The sequence below is a fragment of the Hydra viridissima genome, unplaced genomic scaffold (assembly GCF_058129835.1).
Source record: "Hydra viridissima isolate aposymbiotic clone 2 unplaced genomic scaffold, HvirCarnegie_v1 scaffold_3, whole genome shotgun sequence".
Lineage (NCBI taxonomy): Eukaryota > Metazoa > Cnidaria > Hydrozoa > Anthoathecata > Hydridae > Hydra > Hydra viridissima.
The window spans coordinates 13,208,542-13,230,799 of record NW_028324302.1 but is presented as its reverse complement, the minus strand read 5'-3'; the positions used below and the strand labels follow the sequence as shown (position 1 = coordinate 13,230,799).

The window sequence follows — 22,258 nt, the reverse complement described above, 5'->3', positions numbered from 1 at the left end:
AATTTTAAAACAGAATGGTTAGGCGAAGCTATGTATTGGCTGAAAACAAAGTTAGAAATATAGTTAAAGTGGCTGGTTTGTGCACTTCATACAAACGAACTTCCACTGTGACATCTGACTCTGAGCAACAACAAATGAAACGGTAGTATTAGTACAATATTAAATGATGCAGCTGCTTTGGGAATGAATCCAACCTTTAAAACTTTTAATATTATAGATCCTCTTTACACTAAAAGACCAAGTAACAAAAGATTTATCCAATGATCAGTTTAATGGTTACAAAATAATCTCTGCCATTGGAAACGGAAAAATACCCAAAGGTTTGGTTTCACGTGAAATCCGTCTACCAGTTCATCTTTCCAGATGGTTGACAACTGCTAATGGACTTTGCAGAGTTTGAGTCTCAAAGAATGAGTTAAATAAGAAATTTATTGTTGGAGTCATAACCCGATGTGGTTTAAAATTAAGTTAGCTGCTCTTCACCGTTTTAAGATTTAAGATTGTTTATTCCATGGATTTCTTCTCATCTGAAATAAATCAATAATGATAGTAATAAAAAAAATTAATAAGTAAAAAGTTTAGTTTATATTATACTTTACAGTATACTTTACGGTATACAATACGGTAAACTGTACACTAAGTTTTTAGTATACCGTAGACAAGCGATCCCTACTCAAATGTCGATGATTGCTTATAGTTAATTAATTTTTACTAAGTGACATTTAACACAACCCCAAAGCATAACAATTTCAAACAAAGAGTATTGCGATTTTGCCTAAGGTTCGATTTTTTATAATATATAGTTGATTGACTTTTCATTTTTTATTTTCAAGTATTTTTGCATAAAGTTTCATGCAGAAGCTCATGAAATATAAAACCACAAGGAAAAACTATTTTTTTAAAGAAACTTTTATCAGGGATAATATATATATATATATATATATATATATATATATATATATATATATATATATATATATATATATATATATATATATATATATATATATATATATATATATACATATATATATATATATATAGCGTGCACGACCCCCGGATGCTTAAACATTTCAGGTTTAGTCATTAAAACATTTTTTAGTGAAAATATTAGAATGCAGAGTTTTAGAATACAGGGTTTTTAATCTGGAAAATAAATTATACCAATGCTCTAACCATCAATCAACAATGATTTTTTCGTATGTTATGTATGCGCAATAAAACGCGTATTTTAAATACGTATTTGAAAGAGCGACTTAACGTTTTTTTTTTTTTATTCGAATTGAAATTTTTTTTTGAATCTGTCTTTATAATTTTTTTTGCCTATATCGAAAAATCTTTTAAAAAATATTTATAGGTTCTTAAAACACTATTTTTGTTCAAATTTTGCTATGTATATGTATGTATGTATGTATGTATGTATGTATGTATGTATGTATGTATGTATGTATGTATGTATGTATGTATGTATGTATGTATGTATGTATGTATGTATGTATGTATGTATGTATGTATGTATGTATGTATGTATGTATGTATGTATGTATGTATGTATGTATGTATGTATGTATGTATGTATGTATGTATGTATGTATGTATGTATGTATGTATGTATGTATGTATGTATGTATGTATGTATGTATGTATGTATGTATGTATGTATGTATGTATGTATGTATGTATGTATGTATGTATGTATGTATGTATGTATGTATGTATGTATGTATGTATGTATGTATGTATGTATGGCTTATACATTTAGAAAATTATGGAACAAAAATTAGCATCATTGATTGCTGAGGCAGATGATTTATTAAATAGATGCAAATCATTAAATCAAGTTATTGGTGCATCAAAGCTTGAAAGAAAACTTAATGCTGAGTTGAAAGGGCTAGTTAACTTAAAAAATGTCAAAGATAAAGAAACCTTAGAAAATCATTTAATAAGTACCAACATAACAAACCTTAGAGCTGTTGTGAAAGCAATAGAAAATTCACCTGATGTTGTTTCTATTATGCAGTCTTTTTCATATGAAAGCGATTCTGGTGTTATAAATGATTTAGTTGTTGATGCTGTTGTAACAGGTGGTTATAAATGGATAAAAATTATTGCTCGTAAACCACTTGCAGTTCATAGGATTTGGAAAGGAGAAGGGAACTTTGGGGACAAAGATCCTGTTGCATTATCAAAAGAATTTATTTTAGCTGCTGAACAAAACCCTATTCATTATGAATCTCCAAGCATTTGTTTTGTGTTTCCACGAGGTATCACTAAGTCTGTGCATGAAAGTCTTCTTGGAAGTGGTGTTACTCCAATAGGAAAAATTTTACCTGACCCAGATTTTGAAAATATTAATGAATGGCTTAAGCTAGAGACTGAATCCAATTTAGAATATATAACAACTCTGCTCTCGGATTTTACTACAAGGTGTATGAAAGTAAATCTTGATATTACAAGTTTAATTGTACTGACTTCAAATATAACAAATGGTGAGTGTAATTATAATTTCCGGGAAGAAGTCTTGTTTAAACAAGCTGCAGATGAGAGAACTGAACCAGCTCTCCCCCAGTTACTTGAGTTTATCACTGGAAAAGAACTTTATTGCTGTCAGACAGCTTATGATAATTTCCAACAAATACTTAATACTGTAGGAGGACCAGAAGAGAAAAAGCGATCTGAAATTTTATTTAAAAGAGTAACTGTTGTACAAGATAATCCAGCATCTTATGCTATGGATTTAGAAGAAAGTGCCAGTGTAAAAAAACGCTCAAAGATTATTTTTGGCACTGGTGAAACCTTAAGGGCAATAACAACAACTGCCAACACTGCTTTTGTGAGGGCAGCTACAAATCAAGGTGTAAAGTTTAGCTCGTTTTTTCATGCTTCTCGAGCCTTGACAGAGCAAAAGCAAATGTATGCTATGAAAAATTTGGTCAATTAGATTTTCTTTGTAATTAAATATTGATGTGTAATACTGAGTTATTTTTTTTATCTAACTACATTTTACTAATTTTGTATAAATTGAATATTTTAACACTTCTGAATAAAATTGCAAAAATCTAAATATTTTTATTCTGATTTCAGAAGTTTTAAAATTTCAATCCTAACACTTCTGATTTTTGAATAAAAATATTTAGATTTTGAGTAAATTTCAATTCAAAGTTTTTAAATGGACTCAAAATCTAAATATTTTTATTCAAATTTCATAGTTTTTTTTTTAAGATTTCATAGTTTTTTTTTTAAGATTTCATAGTTTTTTTGTCAGATTATTAATTTTAAGCATAACTTTTTTCTTTAGGAATCTTATTGAAATTCTGAAACAAGATGAAAAAGCAATTGTTCTATAATTATCTTTCTTTTTCTTAATGATGAACTGTGGTGAGCTTAACACTAGTCTGCACAACCTTTAAACACCTTTAAGTTCTGTGTTAGCTTATATAGGCATTTGATGACTGTCAAAAATATCATGAAAATCATAACGTTTTTGACAGAATTCTAATGCCTGTCTGTGTTAACACAGAACTTTTGGCATAATGAACTCTCCATAGTTAAGAAACTTCTTAACCATGGAAAGATCATTATGCTAATTATGTTCATACTAAATTAGCTTTCTTTGCTTCTGAATATAAATAACTAGTAATGTGAGATTATAAACCAATCCAGCATTGCACCAAAGATGATAATGCAGCATTGCGAACTAATACATTTATGGAATTAATTCCGTTACATTTATATTACACAAAAGCTAATAATTACTGCTTCATTAACAAAAGAGAATGTTTGGAACGAGAACTTAGTATAAACCAGTTAAAAACTAGTTAAAAATTTGTTAAGTTTAAACATATCGTCACCAGACCCAGAAATTGATTCAAAGCAGGTTTCTACAACATTGATCATTACTTAAGCAATATTATTATGGCTGTCACTAATGAACTATGCGTCGTTTAATAAATTCTTTGTTTACAGCGACAAACACCACTTTAACTTTTCAATCGCATGAAAACTTAACGAGATAAAAGTTGGAAAGGGTTTCACTTTTTCAAAATTGATGTCCATTACATTTACTAACTTAGTTTCGTATCCCAATTATCAAAAGTAACATCAGGATTAATAGTGTTGACAAAAAAATGAAAGTTTCTGATATTTAATTATTCCCCAAATTTTTTACTTAAGTTACAGGTAACTAATTTTATGGCTAAATGTCTGTGGTATGTAAATAGCGATAATGTAAAATCTTATTTGATTACTTTAGTTGGTTTCAAAAAGCAGCCTTTACTATTAGCACGCTTTAAACTTTATCATTGTCGCAGCAAACTGCTCCATGGTTAGAAACTACGTTGCAGTCTTTACTAAAATTTAAAAGAATTGAAGTGGATTGCATTGATGAAAAATAGTCCCCGCCCTACCCAATATATATATATATATATATATATATATATATATATATATATATATATATATATATATATATATATATATATATATATTGGGTAGGGCGGGGCTAGTTGAGCAATTTTTACTAAATCTAATAGATCTCTTGAAAGGTGCGTCGGATTTACATAATTTTTTCACTATTAGAAAGAAAATTTTATCTGCTAAAAATTGCTAAAAAAAAAAAAAAGTTTTTAGATTTGTTTGAGAAAATATTCCCTAAAGTTTACCAAGCTGCTCAACCTATACCCAGCGGGGTAAGCTGTGGGGGGTAAGTTAAAAATAAAGTTACTAAGTTAAAATTTTTATTTCTGAACTTTTGACTTATATATTTTATTGACTAAGTAATATTTGAATATAAATATTTTTAAAAGAAGCAAAAATCTAAGAGTTTTAAATGACATTAACATATTTTTCAAAAAAAAAGGATTTCAGATATGATTTTAAATTGTTAAGAGTATTTAATAATGATTAATTTAAAAGTGTTTTTGGACCTTAAAATGTTTAACCAACGAAATTTGTTTCTCCCTATCCGATAATGGCGTTTTTACAATTTTTTTCAAACCTGCTCAACTTACCCCCACTAGACTAGGTGATACAAAAGTTAGGTTATAAAATGAGCTATAATACTTAGGGAACAATAGCTGAGTGTAATCGAAAGTCAAATAAATAGGTAAAATATTAACACTTAAGTGATGGCAGATAAATGTCTTTTAAAAATCTAAAAGAGAAATAGTGCCCGTGCATCTCACTTGACCGCGGTCCAACAACCATTTTATGCGCATTGTATTACCATTATATATACCTATCTTTCATCCATTAGATGTTTTGTCATTTAATGTGTAGTTTTTGAGATAATTAAGTTGCCCAACTTGCACCTATGCTCAACTAGCCCCGCTCTACCCTATATACATATATATATATATATATATATATATATATATATATATATATATATATATATATATATATATATATATATATATATATATATGTTGTAGCTCTCTAAATCAATCGTATTAAAATTCGTTTCATCAGATATTCAGGATGAGAAAAATAATTGTTGTTCTGCAGTACTGGAAACACAATATCTTGATCTGGCTTAAATTGCTGGCACTGCTTCATAAGAAAAATAAAATTTTTAGACCCATCTTAACATTCACTACGAAAATTTATGTAAAACCATGAAGTATCATAGAAATTAATCTCTGCAATAATTTTGATACAACTGTCTGTGACATTCAAACGTAAGCCTCATCTTGTATTTGAGAGTCATCTGGCATGATTTATATTATCTGATTGGCTACACTCTAGAAATGGCGTGTACTGACTTGAAACATGTCCTACCTGCACAGTTAAAAATGCTTTCAGAAGACCTTATCAGGAACATTAACAGCCTTTCCAGAAATGGGAAAAAGTTAAACAATTAGGATGTCATTTGGATTGAACATAATTGCTTTAGCAATGACACCAGATGATGTTGCAGAGACTGTCGTCTGTCCATCATCAACATGTGAAAAATATTTTCTAAATGTAAATGGATGCATAAGTAATTGATAAACCAGCCATCGTAGTGGTCTTCCTAACTGTTCTCTTTTTCTCAAAATGCCATTGCTTTTTACGGTGGTTTTGTTCGTTCCATCACAAACTATTGGTTGAAGAGTTTCAATAGACTCTTTTAGCACTGACATAATTTCATTGGCAACATCTTCTTTTAGCACTGACATAATTTCATTGGCAACATCAGTAACTCGATTTCTTTTTGGAACTAAATGACAACATGTTTGTTTTCTGGAAAGAAAACTATAACATAGTGTTCCTCTTTCATAATTTTATGACATCTGCCATCATGCACTAGAGCTGTTTTCCACGTCAGTTTCTTCGACTAATGCACCTTCTCTTCATTTCTAAATAATATTTTTTTTTTTTCAGACAAAATTGGTTTAACAAGATTTAATTGCTCGGACATGACAGACCTATCCGATTTCAAAAGAGGTTGTTGTCAGTACCCCTATGGCAGGAGCAAGTGTGATCAAAACAGTCCAGATGCTAATTATACCAAGATGTACAGTTTCAAAAGTAATGACAGGAAAAAAAGCTTTTTAATAAGGACCGCCGAACTCTAACTCAAATTGTCATCAAGAGCCACCGGAAAACAGCCGCTAAAGTTGCTGCCGAACTTAATGAGTGTCTCGAATATCGAGTTTCTACAAAAACTATCTGTCGGGAGCCTAATAATGCCAGATTTTATGGAAAGGCTGCGAAACGGAAATCGTTGCTCTCAGCAACAAACATTAGAAGAAGTTTAGAGCAGTATAAAAATCACAAGAACGTATGTAGAGCAGTGGAAGAATGTGGTCATCACACATTTCCATTTACATTATTTCCAACCACTGGTCTAGTTAACGTCTGAAGACAGCCTAAAGAAGCATATTAACCCAACTACCTTCTTCCTACTGTGAAACACGGATAAGCATCTGTGATGAACTGGGGAGCGATATTGTAAAAACTAGCCGCCCCAATAGTTTCCTTCAGAATCAATAGTCATGACCGCTTGACTATTTTATCGGATCAAATCCAGTCGATGATCTTAGAATTGTTCCCAAAAGGCAACGCAATATTCCAGGATAACAATGCCCCAATCCGAACTTTTAAAATAATTTCTAAATGGCATAATGAACATTCTGAGAAAGTAATTCAGATTATCTGGCCACCACAACCTGATCTTAACACTTTTGAACAGCTGTGGTGCACGTTAAAAAATAAATTAATAAGTCGATATCCACCGCCGAAATCACTACAAGAACTAGAAAAAGTTTTGATAGAAGAATAGATAAAATTTCCATTAGAACTTATTCTAAGTTTGTACAAGTCAATATTTTGCCAGATTAAATCTGTAATTACAAAAAATAAATTTGTTTGCTTTTGACTGTGTTTTCATTATTTTGTTCTAACTCTGTATCTTGCATCTATCAAGAGCCTTACATAGCCTGAATACTTGATTCTATTTTATAGAGAAAGCGAATCATCAACAGGCTGATCAATTAAAAACATGCTATCATCACTGTTCAACATATCCTTGTGATCTTCTTCATCATTATCATCATCATCATCATCATCATCATCATCATCATCATCATCATCATCATCATCATCATCATCATCATCATCATCATCATCATCATCATCACTCATCATCATCATCATCATATCATCATCATCATCATCATCATCATCATCATCATCATCATCATCATCATCATCATCATCATCATCATCATCATCATCATCATCATCATCATCATCATCATCATCATCATCATCTTCTCCTTCTTCTTCATCTTCTTTTCTTCTTCTTCACACCTAAAGAAAATTTAAGAAAAAATACAAAATATATATTGAGAAAAATAAACGAAAACATTGCCAGTGGAATGAAAAACCCCCGTACTCACTTCCACACTCCACACGTACAACCAAAATGCTTATTAACGGTTGCAAAACCTTCCTGCAAACAGTACTAACCCATAAACAACATCATAAATCAAGAACAAAAAATGGTGATCAGCCCAAAATACCGGCGGCGTTGCTAATTGAGAATCAACGCTATTAAATGCTCAGCATTAACTGCAGCTGCTTTAGTTCCTACTTCATTAACATCTAAAAACGCTTTATGAAAGATATCAGAAACAAAAAAATTATTCTAACTACTTATTTGGCTTAAATTCGATTTTGACTCGGAAAACAGCTCGGTCATTCCCAACGCCATCAAAAACTCTTTCAGGCTGCTCGCCGTCGAGAATTTAAACTTGGGGATGCAAATGTGGACTTCTTTTTCACGTGGTTTGTTCGATTTTTGAAGTCTTTTTAAAAACGTCTTCGCAGATAATAATTTTACCTCAAGAGCATGTAGACCATCAATTTTATTGGGTAAAATAAACATCTCTATCACGTCACTTTGTTAAGGTACTGTCAAAACTTGAGAGTAAAACTTTTTATCGTAAAACAACTTGAAATTATTTTTCTAATATATTATCGATACGTTTACAGCATTTTTCATGGAAACGTGATACGTGGAAGATTTGGTATTTTGTTTTTTAAAGACATGCTCCAATAATACGTTGAAGTAAATGGCATTTATAATAACCATTCGAGTGTCTACAGAAACATTCTGACCCGAAATAATGTTTTTTACTTTACCATGAGCATGGAAAGAGTCATTTATAAAATCAACATTCGATACTTCAGCCACATAAAACGTGTGTAGCACATGTTGAAACTTACTCTTGATCGAATTGCTGTTTTCAACCCAAAATATGATTGCCGACTTCAACAAATATGATTGCCGACTTCAACAAATATGATTGCCGACTTCAACAACGACGCCGTAGCCTCAAACACTTGACAGTCTCTCAAAACTGTAAAAAGAAAAAGAAGTTGAATCCTTGTGAAAAGTTGTAGTTTTTTTTAAAAAAAAATTAACGACAAAAGAATTGTATAATATTAAGTATGTACTTAAAAATAAATGATGATAAAAACTACATTATACATCGTTGAAGCAAATTCATGCTAATTCAAATAATAACTTTTATAAACGCATAAAATAATTGTTAAAGTTGACTTCAAAGTAACCTCAGAGTAAGTATGTCTTCTTAAAAACAAATCTAAGTAAAACCAAGAATTAGCAAAGGTTAAAGCTTCACAGGTGAAATACGGTTAACCATTGTAGCATATTACTTTTTTACTTATTGACAAGTGTAAACTAAATATAGAAATATCATCCAAGTTAGTACCATTTGATTGCTATCAACAGATATTTAACTCTATAATAATCTTTATTCCTTCACTTGAATATTTTATCTAAGAGTTTTATAAAGGACATGCCAACAAAGTCTTCTGTTACTCATAGATTTTCAGTTTTTCACCCTCAGTGCGTATTCCATTATGAAGTTGCATACTTTCTTTATCCCGGTAAACCAACTAATCTATTCGATTTTGAAACTCATCCTGGAAAAAAAACTCATAAATATTAACTGATATACAATTAAAAAACAAAAAGCAACAAGCTGCTTCAGTAATAGAAATAATTTGTTCTTGGAAAAGATTTAAGTTCTCATTCACATTCACACGCAAATAAAGTACTCTAGTTGTAAGCTAACATTATCATATTCTCCATTTAGTTTTTACCGCATCTCAGTCAAATTTTTGCTGTGTTTTGCGGCTTTGTACTGATAATTAGGGCTTTTGACATTGCTAGGACCATTTTTTTCTACTTTAGCTGCAAGTATCTGAATGTTGTTTATTGTTTCTTATAAATGCAGCAGGTTTTTGCTTAAAGCTGCTAAGCTTTAAGCAAAAACTTGCTCACTTTTGTTATACTCTGCTAAAAAATCTTAATGTAGTTAGTTTTTAAAATCTCATAAACTTATCAGTCCTTTGTAGAACTAAGCACTAAAAGTTTGCATCTAAATCAATTCATTTAGTCATATACCAAGTTATGTAAAATAATGATCTACATCAGCATTTTCTTGCTCAATTTATATATGGACTTGTACCACGCTTTGCTACTATATCAATACGCTTCGTCAGTTCTCTTTAGAATGTTTCACTCTCTGTCCAAACTATTTAACAAAAGTTCTCCTGCTTCCCTTCCTGCTTGCATTGATACTTTCATCCCTTCTTCTTTATATCAATACTTCTTTGCAAATTTATTACTTATTTGTAACAATAAAAGATGCACAATGATCTGATCAGCCGAATGTTTAAAGACTATTTTGGTAAAAAGCCTCAACAAAAGTACTAAAAAAAAAAAAAAAAAACGATCAGAAGAAAATGACACCTCTTTATATCAACGGGAGAAGCTATTTGCTTATTAATTTAGCGAAACACATTTTGACTTTTCCCCTAAATCCTAAAGAATGTTTGTCCTCACATCAAAAAGATGAGGGAGTCTGGCTATAGTCAACTTTACTGACCATAGCCAGACTCCCTCATCATATTGTTTTAGTGTATGTACATGTGCCCTTCCTCAACTCCTCCTCCATTAAATATATTTCCCTTGTCCATTTAGATTTTAGGATTTAAGGAAAATAATGTCCCCTTTTGCATCGACCATTGCACACTTTTATCTTTAACCAATACCTCCTCTGTTTTTAATGTTAGGAAAAAGAATAATCAAAGCGCCTCTTTAAATCTACTCAAAGTATCTTCACTCCCCCTCCCTCAAAAAATGGTTGGGAGAATTTGTCTTCTACCAAAGACATATTTTTATTCATAATATTCTAACACCCCCATCCCCCTCTACTCCTCAATAGTTTAGGGAGGGGAAGACACAATGTATGTTCCCTAAGAACATACATTGTGTCTTCCCCTCCCTAATAATTGAATGTTCACTACGCGACAAAAGAAAATAAAAACAAAAACCAAATATGAACAAATTTCAACATGAAACCAACAAGGAGAATTGTGGGAGATTTGTAGGTGAAAATTATGTGAAGATTTCATGAGAAAATCTATCAGAGAACTTTTTGAAGAAGATTTTAATAAAGGACTTTCGGAAAAAGAGAAAAAGATTTTTAAGGAATTAAAAATAAGAAAGTGGGACAAAAATTTCAGGCACGTAACCCACCATCTCAGATTTTCTTTACACTTTGTCAAATTGATCACCTACATCACACAGATTTCCTTGTGGAGTTTCAGAACTGTAATCAAATGGGTTTTAGAGATCAAGCTGGGGTTTCGCATCATTCACGTGATCAAGCTGGGGTTTCGCATCTAAATAATTTTGAAAATGAATAACCAAAATATAACGCTTATCTCTCATAAAAGATATGGGAAAAAAGTAAAAGTATAGATTGTAATTCATCTCTAAGCTATCTTGGAAAGTGTATCTGAAAAGTGGTTTTTGTTTGAGTTTTCTATTAAAAGATTTGAGTAATAAAAAAAGTTTGGGTGTTAGAAAAATACTTCTTTAGAAATTATCATAAATGTACTACATTATCAATTGTGTACTACTACTATGGCTGTGTTAATTTAAAAGTATGAACCTTAGGTAAATCTTCTGTATCATTCTGGTACTTGTAGCCTTTCATTGAAAATGACTGTTTTAAGCATAATTAAGATGTAATATTTTGATAAATTAAGATATAATATTTTTCTGCTCTAACTTCATGGAAATTGTGCATTGATTTTAAGGCCTAAAAGGTCAAATGTTAAGATTAATTCCTCCTGCTCAGAGACATTTATGTTTGTTGCATTCTGTGGAATCAATTAATTGAAACTTCTTTTAACAGGTAAAATCTTTGCGATAGTGAATTTGGAAGTCAAAGATTTATGGACAGAACAAATATCTTCAGCCTTTAAAATCAGGAAGAGGATGTCAGATATGTTGTCTTTAATAAAATTGAACATTTCTTCAGCGTTCTGAATTTGTAAGTCAGTTGGAAGCATCTGTTCCGTTATTAGTTACCTATTTAACATCAGAGGAATATTAGCCAGGGTGATGATCAAGCCAAAAATCAAGGTGTCATCAGATCTTGCTCAATACATCAACAAAGATCTAAGCAACAGATTCGAAGGGGAATTGACGAATATTGAATTCTACATTGCTCATTTTTTAGACCCTAACAGCAGGGGTATGTGATTTGTGGAAGCAAAATTTGGAAAAGTCAAAACTGCAGTAAAGAAAGCAATTGAAGAACTGTCAGAAAAAGAAATTTTGGCTTGCTGAATGCACTTCTTCACCTTCAATGTTGGATGATGAGGATGATGATAACTTTGATTTAACTGAGCAGCTGAGGAAGAAAGTGTTTGGTACAGACTACATTACTCCTGGAGACGAAACAAGCAACGAAAAAGCCATTTTGAATGCAAAGCCAGTTCCAGCAAATACAAATGTACTGGAATTCTAGAAGTTAAACCAGCATATTTGTCCAATAATGCCAAGGTTGGCCAGAAAAAAACCTCTGTATACCTGCTGCATCATCAACATCTGAAAGAGTTTTCTCAACAGCAGGAAAATATAAAACTCTAGAAGAACCAATCATTCAATCTTAAAAGTTGAAATCTTGGTTTGTATAAAAGAAAACACTAAAAAACTCAGAAAAATTCAAGACATTTTTTGTGGGCAGGAAATGAATTTGGAAAATAATAAAATTTCAATCTGATTTTGACATCTTTTTTTATTTCTTAGCATGGAAATCATTTCATTTGATTGTATGTTTGAATATTAGAAATAAAAAGAAAGGAATCTTATTTTAAAAGCATTCCTTATTTTGAATCTACATAAATCCGCAAAATTAATATCGGTTCGGAATTCAATTCGAAAAAAAAATTTCGGACTGCAATCCGACCTGAAAGTATCGGACCAAATTATAATCCGAAAAAATTTTAATGAATTATTTTCCACAACTTTATTTTCGGATCAATGCAATCCGTAAACGATTTGATTAGAAAAGTTCGGTGCACAATCCGACAATCCAATAAACAGTAACGGATCGGTGGTCTTTAATTAAGACTTTTGTTGACTTTCATTAGCGTATTGCTCATATTTTGTATAAATAAGTAGAGGATGTATTGTGCATTGTTGTTGGTTCCAGTGGTAACTCTAGAAATCTTCTTTTATAACAATTTAATGTTTTCTGCAAAATCAATCAAAATAAAATTTTCATTTGGGGGTTTGGATGACTTTAATCTATTCAAGCACTTACATTGTTCTTTAGCAAAAGAGTGAAATATTACGGTATTAAGCTTTTCACACAGACTTTCTATGAGCTAACCTACTGTAGATGTCTAACCTAAATAATCTGCTCTATCTATTGTAGACCACTGCTTCTACTCGATTCTTTTATCTTCATTAACTTTGTCATTCTCTTCAATTTTATCTTTCATTTTGTTAAGTTTGCAGTTATATTACTGAAAACACTCTGAATTCTATTACCACAAATGCATCGATGGACCATGTTCTCAATAAACTTATGGTAATTTTTCCCAAATTTAATTTTTTTACTAAGCATAAGCTTTAGACTCAGTTGTATTGTGCAGACGCACAGAATATGAACTCATTTTCGCCCAGCAAAGATACATCGTTTTGGCTTTAATAGAGCAAATTTGGTAAATCCTATTTTGAACTAAGGGTTTTGTAATTTCAATTCAGAATTAAATTTCCATGCATTAGATATGGTTGGCTTTGATGCGTTAAATACTTAAGCTGCTTTTGTTTAAAGCCACGAATCAGGAACCTTTCCGTTTGCAGTTTTTAGTTTTTCTTACCTTGAATATTTTATCTAGATCGTCGGCTTTCTTCTAATATTCGACATAACATCTCTATTCATCATAACATTAATATTGAGGATAATTAAAAGCTTTCTTAGCTATAGTCTTTGAAAGCAAGACTATTAGCCCACATTAAGGTTCTTTTGCCTAGAGAAATCTTTGCATGTCAATACATCTAATGTGTCAAGACTGCTGTTTATAAGTTCTTTTTCTTGTCCAACTTCCATACCTTCATCAAGCAGATGAATATTTTAAAGCATAGTGAATGTACTCTATGTAAAAAGTAGTTGCACAATTATTTAAAAGCAAATAGTTTTACCTTTAACACTGGATTAATGCCTTTGAAATGGGTTGAAGCAATTCTATAGGAAATTAGAAAACCTGTTAAGTAAATGCTTCTCTTGATGAAAACAGATTTTAACATCAGCATCTAATATTAATAACCCAGATCGTCATAATATTAAATTTCTATCTCTCTGAATAACTTGATGTATCTATCTATCCTGTTGATTTAGTGAATACCATTTTATGACACTGATCATTTGATAAAATCCCGTCTGTACTTAAGTCCTTGTTCTATTTACATATAATACTTTTTATGAGTTAATTATAAGTAAACACGAAATACACGAACTGATAATTTCTCAGTATTTCAAACTGAGAAAACCGTTATCATTAACATTTTTAAATTTTTATCATTAACATTTTTATCATTTAACATTTTTATCATTAACATTTGTTGGATATGTTTTGTAACTTTTATTGAAAGGCAATTTTTTTTTTGATCTCTCTGATGTTAGAAGTTCTTTGAACTCATTTATCGATTGAATCAGTTGGCATGGAATTTAGTTGTTTGAGTTGTTTGAATTTTTTTTGCATTTTTTCCATTTTTATTTTACAGTCTTTAATTTATTGATCTTTATCTAAATATTCTTTGTCATTTCCATTCATCATTTGTGAGAATACTTGTTATAAGACTGAAATAAAACACCTGCCATCATAAACTGTACATATTTTACACATTGCATTCCTTATATTGCAAGAAGAATGTTAATATTCTATTGTTTTAAGAATTTCGGCTAATTCGTTCATAAACATTAGCACTATAAAAGCATTCGTTCATTCAGACTTCTAGATGACCAGAGAAACATAACAGAAGAGAATGAAATATCAGTATTACATCAAGAATGTATATTTTACATGTGACGAAAAACTTTTAAGCTTTAAAAAAAAACTTCTCTCTTTATCACAACTAACGCAAACTATTTCAACGTAAATAAACCATTTTAACAACTGCAACATTTGTCCTGTGGCCTTCATGGTGCATTTATTTGTACAAAAACAACGAAGTTAAAAATAAATAAAAATTAAAAACTACATTTTACATGGCTGAAGCAAGTTCATGCTAATTTAAATAACTACTATAAACATATAAATAAACAATAAAACTGACTGCAAAATCCGGCCTCAGAGTAAACATAGTTTTTTATAACTAAATCTAGATGACACCAAGCATTTACAAAGGTCAAAGCTCCACTCAAGGTGAAATACGGTTAAACATTATAGCATAATACTTTATTACCTATTGTGAGGGCGGTGGCTTTTATTCATTTATTAATTTTATTTTATGTTAAAGTGATGTTAAAGGATGATGATTATTAAATGTGACTGCGGCTGTTGTTGGTTCTATGTAAGTGTAATGGTAGCGCAAATATAGAGAGTGATAGAAAGTGAGGTAGCACTGTCAGTGTGTAACGCGGATATAGTAAAAGCGCGATAGGAGCATCAGACAATATTTAACGCTTAAAGCATTAATCAAATTTCTAATAATGATATAGCCTTAATCAATATAGAAATTAAAATACTTACGACTGGTTTTTCTTCTCTAACTTATTTTTCTTAATCAATAATATTAATTATTTCTCATCAATATATATTCTCTTAATATTAACTCATAAATATAACAATACATTAATTCTTATAATAACGCATATTGAAAGTTACTCAAATATTTTCTTACCAACTTTCCTCATAAAGTTCTCTTTTAAATTCTCCATTAATTCTTCTCATAAGTTTTTCATTAAATTTTCCATAAATTCTTTTCGTAAGTTTCTCATTAAATCCTCAAAAACTCTTTTTCTCTTAAAATCCTTTTTAATATCTCTTAAAATTACTTTCTCATCAGATTCTCTTATAAGGAGGATTTCATAAAATCTCTTTAAACTCTTTTCTCTTAAAATCTTTTTCTCCTCCTTCTCCTTCTCGTCCTCCTCTTCCTCCTCGTCTTCTTCTCTCCCTTCTTTTTATAGTTTTTGGCTGTTTATCGTTGCATTACTCATTCATCATTTATTTATCATGACAGGTTGAATTAGTCTCCATGTATACGTCTTTAGTTGTTATTTTTAACTTTTCTTCTTTTTCGCTTAATCATTTATTTATATGACAGGTTTTTACAAGTTTTCTTTTTATTAGTCTTTGTCTCAGAAAGGTTACAGAACTTTTCGAAAACTGTTAAATTATTATCATTGTGTGACTCACTCATTGAACATGTGTATCCACCTGGTATTTAGGTTGACTCATTCTTTTCTTCGTTCGAATGTTATATGCTTGAGTCGGGTGAAAACTTAAGGATAGTTTTTACAATTTTCTTCATCTTCCCTCCTCACACTATAGACAAATAAAACAGTCAAATGTAAATTAAATGCAAAAGTATCATTCAAGTAAAAAGCGTTTTATGTCTGTCAACAGATGTTTTTATTCTTTCTCTTAAGTATTCTAACTGTATGTTTGAAAAGACATGCCGTTCATACCTTTTATATTTCTAGTGCTCTTTGACTTTCAGGGAAACATAGTCATGCTCCCTCAGGGGCGGATTTAGGGTTAGGCTTGTTAGGCGCGACGACTAACATCTTTTTTGGTAAACACTTTTTAGTTAAAAAGCTTTCTAATTTTAAAAAAATACATTCTTCAATCTTATTTAGTGATTTTTTGGGTGTAAATTAGCGATATCTAAGGAGTCTTTATAAGTATAAAGTCCCCATCTTGCTCGCTTTTTACCGGCTTCCGAATTTAAGAAATATTTGTAAAGTGGATTCTAATTTTGTTATCGGTAACGTAATTTCGGACCAAATTAGGCGCGCCTAACCTGGCCCGTTTATTTGGCTGACGAGATTTCGAAATCGTATAAATTCTTATTAAATTGTTTCCTTTTTATACTCCAGTAACGTAACTTCAGGTCAAGTTAGGCAAAACATTTTTGCGCCTAGCTTGGCCCGTTTATTCGGCAAACGATAGTCCAGAAAATTATTAAGTTCATTTAACCAAAGGTTTTTTCATCGTTCGGTAGCGTAACTTTAGGCCAAGTTAGGCTCCCCCCCCCCCCCTCTCTATACCTAGAAGCGTTAACATTTCTTGACTAACTTCTTTAAAAAGCTATACCTGCGCCTGCTTCCTTCAGCTTTACTCCTTCATTTCATATTCTATAATGGAGTTGCTTACTTTCTTTCTCCCAGTAAACCAACTTCTTTATTGATAGTGGCGCAACTCATCCTTTAAAAAAAATAACTCTTAAAACTGCATTAAGCCTGATAAACTTTTAAATGTTTTAAAAGTAACAACATGCTTCAGCAATAGAAATATTTTTTGCTTCTTTCTTTTAACTCTCCTTGATTAAACTGGCCAGAGAACTTAGCTTTGTTCCATAAGTCAATCACTCTTTGGTCAAAAACAATCCCGCCCATCTCTTTGTTATCCTTTAAAAACAGATTTATTTGTACAAAAAGCAGTTGTAATTTTAAATATATTACTCCAGCTTCTCGTGAGTAATGAAAGTTGCCTCTGATTCACCAACATAATGAATATTGTCTCTGATTCACTCACACACAAAAAAAGCGCAGTAATTGCCAGCTAAAAGCAGGAAAATAGTACCCGTACTAACTTTTTGCAAAGATCAATCAAGTTAGGATGCTCTTTGTAGAAAGCCCTAACCAGATTATGAGCCTATCTGCTGAAGTCCAGAGGGTTCAAGTCTGGTGAGCTAGAAGGCCAAAGTTCTTTGTCCCAGAGGCTAATATTCTCTCATAGCCAGTTTCGGACTGAGTTTGTTGTATGACAAGGGGCCCCATCTTGCATCAGAATATAATATTGGTTGTTGCCAATGTTGGCTAGAACCCAATGAAAGACATAAGGATGAAGTTCGTTGCCTAAGTGCTGCTGAGCTCCCACTCTGAAACTAGAAGACAGAATTACAGGCGACATCTTGAGACCATTGGAAGTAACCATTACCTAGCTAGGGCAGATGAGTTTGGTATCATCTTGCGCTTCGTAAACTTTTAAGGTAGAGATAATTGTCGTGCTGTTGTAGACCTGATTCACTGTTAAATACTTCTCATTAGAAAACAGAACTCTTGATAATCCAAAGTCGGCTATAAAGATATATATATATATATATAGACCTTATTGCTATAAAGACCTTATTCGCAATAAGACATTTGTCATTGGTTCTTGGTTTTCCTTTGATATTACCCCCACTCAGTAAGCAATTTATGATTTCTGAATTTTCTAAACTAGTGTGGAGAGCCCTGATATCCTGCTCATTAACATCTTCTTGGATATTTTCACGAGCGCTTTTAACAAAAAATAATATTACAATTCTATAGATATTGGTAATACATACCAAAGGTAAAAAATTTGGAAAGATTGTCATGGGTAAAATAGCTAGTCGTGAGCGGTAAATATACAAACCCTGATTGAATTGTTAGTCCACATTATCAGTTTTGTAAAGTTTTGACGGTTTAATGTTTTATAACAACCCTTTGAATCGGATTGCTTAAACTTAATAATTTCAAGCTTTTAAAAATAAAAAAATAATTTTAGGGTGGCAACAACTTCAGAGGTGTAAGTGACACCTGTTTAACTCACGAATCTCATGTTTTTTCATCCATTTTAATGTTTTCTTTGGGTGTAGTGACGTTTTTTGATAACCATAGTGATTTAACTATATAAAAATTGTACTACAATATAATTTTGATTAATTTTAAAGCAATTATTTCAAATCCATGTATTTTTCTGAAGAAACCAATTTTCATCTTTTTTAAAATAATATTTAGTAAAAAAAAAATGTTTAAAAGTTCTAAGTTACAAAATAAGAAATAAAGAGATTTATTCTAAAAAAAAAAAAAAAATTAATCAATATCTTTTGACTAATAAGCATTTCTCAGTAAGTGAAGTATCAAGAAAATGTGATATATCAAGACGCACTGTTAAACAAATCGAAGACAAATTGAAAAATTGGTCTTCCATTACGTGTTTGGAGACAATCCAAATGCGGTTGAAAAATGAAAATAACAGCCAGGAAAGAGAGAATACTAGTAAAAATTGTAAAAAAGAAAATAAAAATTAAAAAAAAAATTTGTTACATGTCAGCAATTACCAAAAAGCTTGTATGAGTTTAGCATTAGAAGTAAATGGCCCGCAAAACAGCCAAATTTAACCAATGCTTAGTGAAAGCAAGGGCTTGATTGGGAAAAGAAGTATTGTAGTTTCATTGTTAATGACTGGAAATCGGTTAGTCTTTATAATATGATGCTGAGAATTTTTTTTCGCATAATTTCAATCTTGATATTCTGTGATAAATTTTAATCTTTTTTCTCAAGGTATGCTTCAGCAATGAGCCTCCCATAGGAATTATGACTCAAAAGGCTCAATATTTCAAAAGAGCTGACAATGAAAAGTTCAATGAAAATGGTATAATCAAGACAAGGCTCAATAAGAGAAATAAGCTGACAATGAAGATAGTATAATGCAGACAATTCAACATCATTCTAAAGCCATGTTTTGGTTATCAGTGAGATAGGTCTTGGTCGACTATACGTTGTAGATGGAATAATCCAGCAGCATCAATTTAAAAAACTCATTGAACTTGTTTTTAACCTCAATTGAAGAAGTCGTTTCCAAATAAGCAAAAAAAATATATATATTTATGCACAACTTATGCAAGAATTTATGGAGCTTCTTGCCACACTGTAAAATCTATTACAAAATCATTAGCTCCTCAAAAATTTCCACCGATTGAACAGGGAAATCCCCAGATTTAAACCCGATACAAAATGTATGGGAGTTGTCAAAGAGAAAAATTTCCATCGAAATGGTCACATTTAAGACCCAGCTTATTGAAAAAGTTATTTGGCATTGGGACTATTATGAACATTTTAAAGACGCGACTTTAAATTGTCTTTATAGTATGCCGAATTTTCTTCTTGCACTGATTAAAAATATAGGAATGATCAACAAAATATTATGACTTTCTGTTAATAAACACATTCTTCTTATCATTTTGTGTATTTTATGTTAAAAAGTAATTAAATTTTTACATAAATATAAGATTTCTGTATTTTTGAAAACAAAAGCAAGTTTTTCTAAAATAGTTCATTTCGTTCTGACGGCTACAAAGGCAAACTAATAATCGTAAAACTTTTTTTAAACTTTTTTATATACTGAACACTAAATTTCTTTAAGTCTCACCTAATAAACTTACCAACGTCATGACTTACTACAGTGACAGATACTGAAATTGTTTCAAAGTTATAAGAAATTTTAAGATAACTCATATTTTCTTATGCAATGAAGCCGGAATATCATCAAATACATTTGGGTACTTTTCAGGGTCGGACCGGCTTGAAAAAACGGCCCGGGAAATTTGGTCACGGCGGCCCACTTCATTGTATGTTGCATATATTTAATACATACATATATATATATATATATATATATATATATATATATATATATATATATATATATATATATATATATATATATATATATATATATATATATGGGGCGCCGAGAGCTTTCACGCCGTCCATGACAGCGACTATGATTAACGCTCTTATTTTTCTAAATTTACCTATATTATATTAGTAAAGGACTTTTTATTTTTAGGCGCATTATTGTTTATTATTATTTAAAGCATAAAAAAAAAATTTAAACTTCCCAGCCTAAATATTGATAAAAATAAATATTTCTAAAACACTGCTGTAAGTTGGAGTCTAGAAATAGTAGACACAATCGCCATTCAATATTGACTGGTATAGCAACTTTTTCATCGTTTGACTAGTCGATGCCAAGACATCAATTACTGCATCGTTATTAATTCTCGGAAGGTCTTTTTTACAAGACATCAGCATGAATGACTGTAAACTTGACTGGCTCATCAAATTTCTTAATCTGTTCAAAATATATTTCAATTTCGAAAATGACCTTTCACAAGCAACTTGTGATGAGGATAATGTCAGCACAAATTTTTAAGCCAAAAACAAATTTGAATACGCAAGACTATGCAAGTTAAACTTCTGGAGGACAAAGTAAAAACATACAATACATTTTTTGCAAAATTTGCATTTATTTCTGTGGCTGTCACTATTTTCCACTTCTGGGATTGTAAAGACAGTTTCAGATTCTTCGGATTTATATTGTTGCATGTTGTCCGAGACAGAGTCAGATACTATCGTGTCAAATATCAAATTATATTCATCTTCAAGAGTTATTTCGAAACTTTCCGGTTTTCTTGCAAAGTCCGATAATAATTGCATAATTGCATAATTCCGTTTGAAGCTGATCTTTTGTTACACTAGCATCAAACTTTCTGAGCAACCCAAATATCTACTTTTGGAATCGAAACTTTGACCACGCTTCAGCATTATCTAGCTCATCTAATTCAAAGTTTCAATAAGGGTAATCGTTTTTAGATCTATTAATATCGTACAATAAATCAAATTCTACGTCATCGATAATATTTCCATCTTATGCTATAAAAAGAGCGTCTCTCGTAACTCCCTAACATGTCATCTTTAAATTAGATGTAAAATTTGATGCAAATTTTCTTGTAAGATCGTTTTAATTGTTTATAGCACAGTTATTTTTCGGAAGTAATAATAATAAGTTATGAATAATTAATGACTTAAAAATAAGTTATGAATAATTAATGACTTAAAACGCGCTTGAAGTTTTTAGCTGCTTAACGTTTTTTAAACTTGCAGTGGTAGCACACTTGCTAACGCTTGTACTTGTACTAACACCGCCTAAAGATAATGCGCGCATGCTTAAACTCACTATTAATATAATACTACTTTCGATCAGCTCAAGATGGCCGCCAAAATTTATATAATTAGATGGCCTTTAATTAGATGTAATTAGAGTCCAGAAAAAAAGTTATTATATTTTTAGTTAAATTTTAATTTACATTTTATTTGGAAAGTAAAATGTAGCCTTACTAAAAATATAATATAATTTTTTATGCCAACAGGCCCACCGGGAATCTCCCGGTATCCCGGCGGCCCAGTCCAAGCCTGGTACTTTTTTTTTACACGGTTGTAGGGCAAAGTGCCCAATTAATGGCCATAAATTTCTTATTGATAGCCGTGAAGAATGCCTTAATCTAACGGAGCTTTTATTTTTTCACTGTTACATTGGTGACAAACGGCTTTACCTAAAAAAAGTCCTAGTTAGTACTAAAATATGCTTCATTCAGAGAAAAATGTATTTAAACAGAGATTTC

The 22,258-nt window shown here is 31.0% G+C and overlaps 2 protein-coding genes and 1 long non-coding RNA gene across 7 annotated transcripts in view; 1 reads left to right on the top strand and 2 right to left on the bottom strand.

Moving 5' to 3' along the window:
* LOC145202058 (uncharacterized) overlaps positions 1–22,258 on the bottom strand; it is a 177,452-nt gene that overhangs the window by 47,482 nt on the left and 107,712 nt on the right. The gene's annotated exons all lie outside the window — the stretch shown is intronic.
* LOC145180569 (UPF0415 protein C7orf25 homolog) lies at positions 1,762–2,972 on the top strand. The gene has a single exon (XM_080055479.2). The coding sequence runs from the start codon at positions 1,769–1,771 to the stop codon at positions 2,939–2,941; it is 1,173 nt and encodes a 390-aa protein (XP_079911605.2). The 5' UTR covers positions 1,762–1,768; the 3' UTR covers positions 2,942–2,972.
* Positions 5,627–15,999, bottom strand: LOC149891095 (uncharacterized). 5 transcript variants are annotated; one of them, XR_016451202.1, is made up of 4 exons: positions 15,722–15,999; positions 11,057–11,202; positions 9,222–9,435; positions 5,627–8,846 (listed from the first exon to the last, which is right to left on the bottom strand). It is a non-coding gene; the product is annotated as an uncharacterized LOC149891095 (long non-coding RNA). The 5 variants fall into 5 exon arrangements; XR_016451200.1 differs by lacking the exon at positions 11,057–11,202 and adding an exon at positions 9,920–10,227; XR_016451199.1 differs by lacking the exon at positions 11,057–11,202 and having other exon boundaries at positions 5,627–7,794; positions 7,884–8,846; positions 9,061–9,435.